Consider the following 4,021-nt stretch of genomic DNA (forward strand, 5'->3'; position numbering starts at 1 on the left):
TGCCCAACCCAGCATTGGACAACATACATCGAACTTTCTCCAGCAATGTTCGATTCATACGCTCTGCCACTCCATTCTGTTGTGGTGTATCCCTAACTGTGAAGTGTCGAACAATATCATACTCTTGGCACACATCGAAGAACGGATCACTTTTATATTCCCCTCCATTGTCCGTCCTAAGCCGCTTGATTTTCTTGCCAGTCTAGTTTTCGATCATAGTTTTCCATTTAAGAAAAACTCCAAGCACTTCATCTTTAGTTTTCATGGTATACACCCAAACTCTTCTGGAAAAGTCATCAACAAAAGTAACAAAGTAGTGTTTTCCTCCCAACGAAGGTGTTTTGGAAGGCCCCCACACATCTGAGTGAATATATTCCAAAATACCTTTTGTATTATGGATAGCAGTGCCGAATTTCACTCTCTTTTGCTTTCCCAGAACACAATGCTCACAAAATTTTAATTTGCAAGCCTTTGCACCTTTCAACAATCCTTGCTTTGCCAGAATTTGCAAGGATTTTTTGCTGGCATGTCCTAACTTCATATGCCACAACTGCATTGAGTTCAAGTCTTTGTTACCGGAAGCTGCAGCGACTGCTCCAATAACTCTACTACCTTGGTAGTAATACAAGTTATTTTTCCTGATGCCCTTCAATATCACAAGTACGCCAGATGTCACTTTCAAAACCCCATCTCTCATAGTAACAACTGAACCATTGGATTCCAAGGCTCCCAATAAGATGAGATTTTTCTTCAAACTGGGCACGTACCGAACATCAGTTAGAACTCTGGTTGATCCATCTTTATTCTTTAATTGGATTGAACCTATCCCAACAGTTTTACAGGCATTGTCATTGCCCATATAAACAACTCCTCCATTTAGTTCTACTAAATCAGAGAACCACTCCCGGTTAGGGGACATATGAAAGGTACAACCCGAATCCAATATCCACTCATCTGAATGGAACGACGATGATGATGCAACCAGTGATAGTTCAGAGTCACTAGTATCATGCTTTGCAACACAAGCATCTACAGCAGCTTTTCCCTTATTCTTCAGCTTTGGACAATTTTTCTTCCAGTGGCCTTTCTCATGACAAAAGGCACATTCATCTTTCCCGAGTCTGGACTTTGACTTTGATCTCCCCTTTTGAGTTTTCTTCCGAGTGTATGAACGACCTCGGACTACTAAAGCTTCTGTATCTCTGATTGAGTTTTTCTGTTTGTCCTTCTTTCTCTGTTCATAACTGTATAAGGCCGCACAGACTTCGCTCAGAGATATATCACTCCTGCCATGAAGTAGAGTAGTTTCTAGGAACTCAAACTCCTCAGGAAGTGACCCCAACAGCATCAAAGCCAAATCTTCATCTTTGAATGTCTCATCCATATTCAGCAAATCAGTGACTAACTGATTAAATTTGGTGATGTGATCATTCATTGTGGTACTTGGGACATATGTGAAGCGAAACAGTCTTTTCTTCAAGTGGAGCTTATTTTGACTGTTTTTCTTCAAAAATTTTTCTTCAAGTGCCACCCACAACTTATTTGCAGAAGTCTCCTTTGAAAAAGCATACCTCTGCTCTCGAGAAAGGCATGATCGAATTGTGCCACATGCCAACCGATTGATCGCCTTCCAATCTTTCTCCTGTACATCATCTGGTTTCTCTTCATCAATGGCAATGTCTAGACCCTGCTGAAAAAGGGCATCTAGAACCTCACTTTGCCACATACCAAAATGGCCCGTGCCATCAAAGATCTCCACGGCCAATCTTGCATTTGCAATTGTCGGTCTTGTCCACATGGACGATGTTGAAGCTCCTACACCGATTGTTTTCTCCATAATTTTTCAATATACCTAAGGAAATCTTTTCTGATGTGGAAGATCAGTTTAAACTGCAACCACAGAGCATACTACGATTAACCTTCGGCTCTGATACCACTTGTTGTTCCAATAGGGTCGGAAGCGTGTAAATTATTGTACTAAAAAATCACACAAAGTTCAATTCCCAGGGAAGAGAGGTGGATCACAAGGATCTCTTAAATACCAAGTCTTTCCTTAGACAGGATATCCCTTCTATAGTAATTTAATAGCACAATTAAATACTACTATTATACCCTCAAATATTGAAAGAAAAATAGGACAAGAAAGAACACAAGAGTTTTAACGAGGTTCGGTAAATTATACCTACGTCCTCGGGCACTAACACCAGATGATAACTTTACTATCTTCAAAGTATTACAAACAAATAGAATTCCTTAAGAATTCTCAAATGGGAGAAGAGAGAAAACTAAGAGAGAAAGATTGGTTGGGATGGTTGAAATGAGAAATGGTTAGGCCTATTTATAGTTGAGGTTCAGGGACTAACTTGCGAATGGCCTAAAAAATTAGGGACCAAAATTGCAATTATCCCATTCAACTTTAAACAACTTGCCTATCACTTTTTTTCTTTCGGTGCCACTTGCACCTCCCATTTTTGACTTTTCAACCCCTTTTTAATTTGACTTATCAACAATTACTTATTCTATTTTCATCGTTTGATGAATTAAGACCAACATTTCCAGCTTTTCAAAGTTGGATGTTTTTGTGAAGTTTTCTCCCATTGAAACCACATTACCCCATAAACCAGCCACCCTTTTAAATGTTTCGTAGTTCCAATAGTGCAGAGGTACTCCCGATATTTCAAGCCAAGTAACCCTCTCCGAGAACACTAACTTTTCAGACCACGGAGTAATGTTGATGAAGAAATCCTTTAAGTATGACCATTCACTCTGCTTTAAGATATCTAATAAATCATCATCTAGAATCTCTAACAGAAAATAGTAACCTTGAATTCTTTTCACACAGATTTCACCTAACCCCATTCTTGCAACTCTATCCTCTAAAATACTTGTTTCGCATAGGGAAGCCACTTCCCCTACTAGACATTTCTGAAGCTTCCAGAGATGTTCATCCTCAATATGACCCTGTATTACTTTTGATTGATTCTCCTTCCTTAAACTCACTTCAACATTTCTCCTGTCATTAAGTCTTATTTTTCCAAGAAACATCCTCTACGCATTCCTTCATGTTATTCTCGCCTTCCCAACCCTCCTTATTTGGATTATTGATAGCCTTCGTTCTCATCTGAGGTGAAACTTTTCTCCATATATATCTCCTTTCTTTGAACCTAGCCAGCTTCACCCAGATTTTACTCCCGATAATCACAAAACCATTGAGTCTTGAAATTGCCCGTTGCGCATCTGTAAGGTTTGAAAAATGCACAAAACTGAATCTTTTACCACTTCTACTTCTCTTCTCCGGTATGAACGCATCCACCACCTTTCCATGAAAACTGAAAAGAGCCCATAAACCCTTCCAATGCATAGACGCTGGAATGTTGTACACAAACACCGTGATCTGAAACCCACCTCTTCTCTCTTCCATCACCCTACGCTTCTAAAAAAAAAGTTATTAATCGATTGAATATTATCTTCAAGTTTATGTTTGTGTTAAATCATATTCTCAACTAAACTATCCCATTTTGTTTTTTTTTGTTACGTTTCGTGCCCCTTTATTTTTGGAATAGGATAATCAAAGTAAATATTTTCATTAATAATTTATCTAAAAATATCCTCTCAAAATCATCTTAACAAAATTGATATGATACATGAATCAGGATTTAGAAATGTGATAATTGAATTATAGATGTTTAAGGAGTTAAGTTAAATTTATACTATTATATTAAATTATATACAAATTTTAAAGGGATCAAATCTTAATTTTACCAATAATTAGTACAAAGTACAATTAAATTGAAATCAAATTATATTTAAGATAAAGCGTACGTACGACTTGATTCCATAATAAATCTGAAAGAAAATTCATATGGTTTGTAATGCCTTATTGGTCTTTTTCATTTTTAACAACTATAACTAATTCGTTAAAGAACACAGAAATTATCTTTGTATCAATGATTAAACTTATGAATCAAATTAAAATTTTACTTTTGGTTAGAGCTTCATCTCATTGATTTTGCTTTCAATT

General features: G+C 37.1%; 1 protein-coding gene across 1 annotated transcript; it reads right to left on the reverse strand.

Moving 5' to 3' along the window:
* Positions 1 to 3,019: 3,019 nt before the first annotated feature.
* LOC107888806 (serine/arginine-rich splicing factor SC35-like) lies at positions 3,020 to 3,421 on the reverse strand. Its single transcript, XM_016813070.1, has one exon. It carries the CDS (start codon positions 3,419 to 3,421, stop codon positions 3,020 to 3,022), a length of 402 nt encoding a protein of 133 aa, XP_016668559.1.
* Positions 3,422 to 4,021: the final 600 nt, after the last annotated feature.

This window comes from Gossypium hirsutum, chromosome A08 (genome assembly GCF_007990345.1).
Source record: "Gossypium hirsutum isolate 1008001.06 chromosome A08, Gossypium_hirsutum_v2.1, whole genome shotgun sequence".
Lineage (NCBI taxonomy): Eukaryota > Viridiplantae > Streptophyta > Magnoliopsida > Malvales > Malvaceae > Gossypium > Gossypium hirsutum.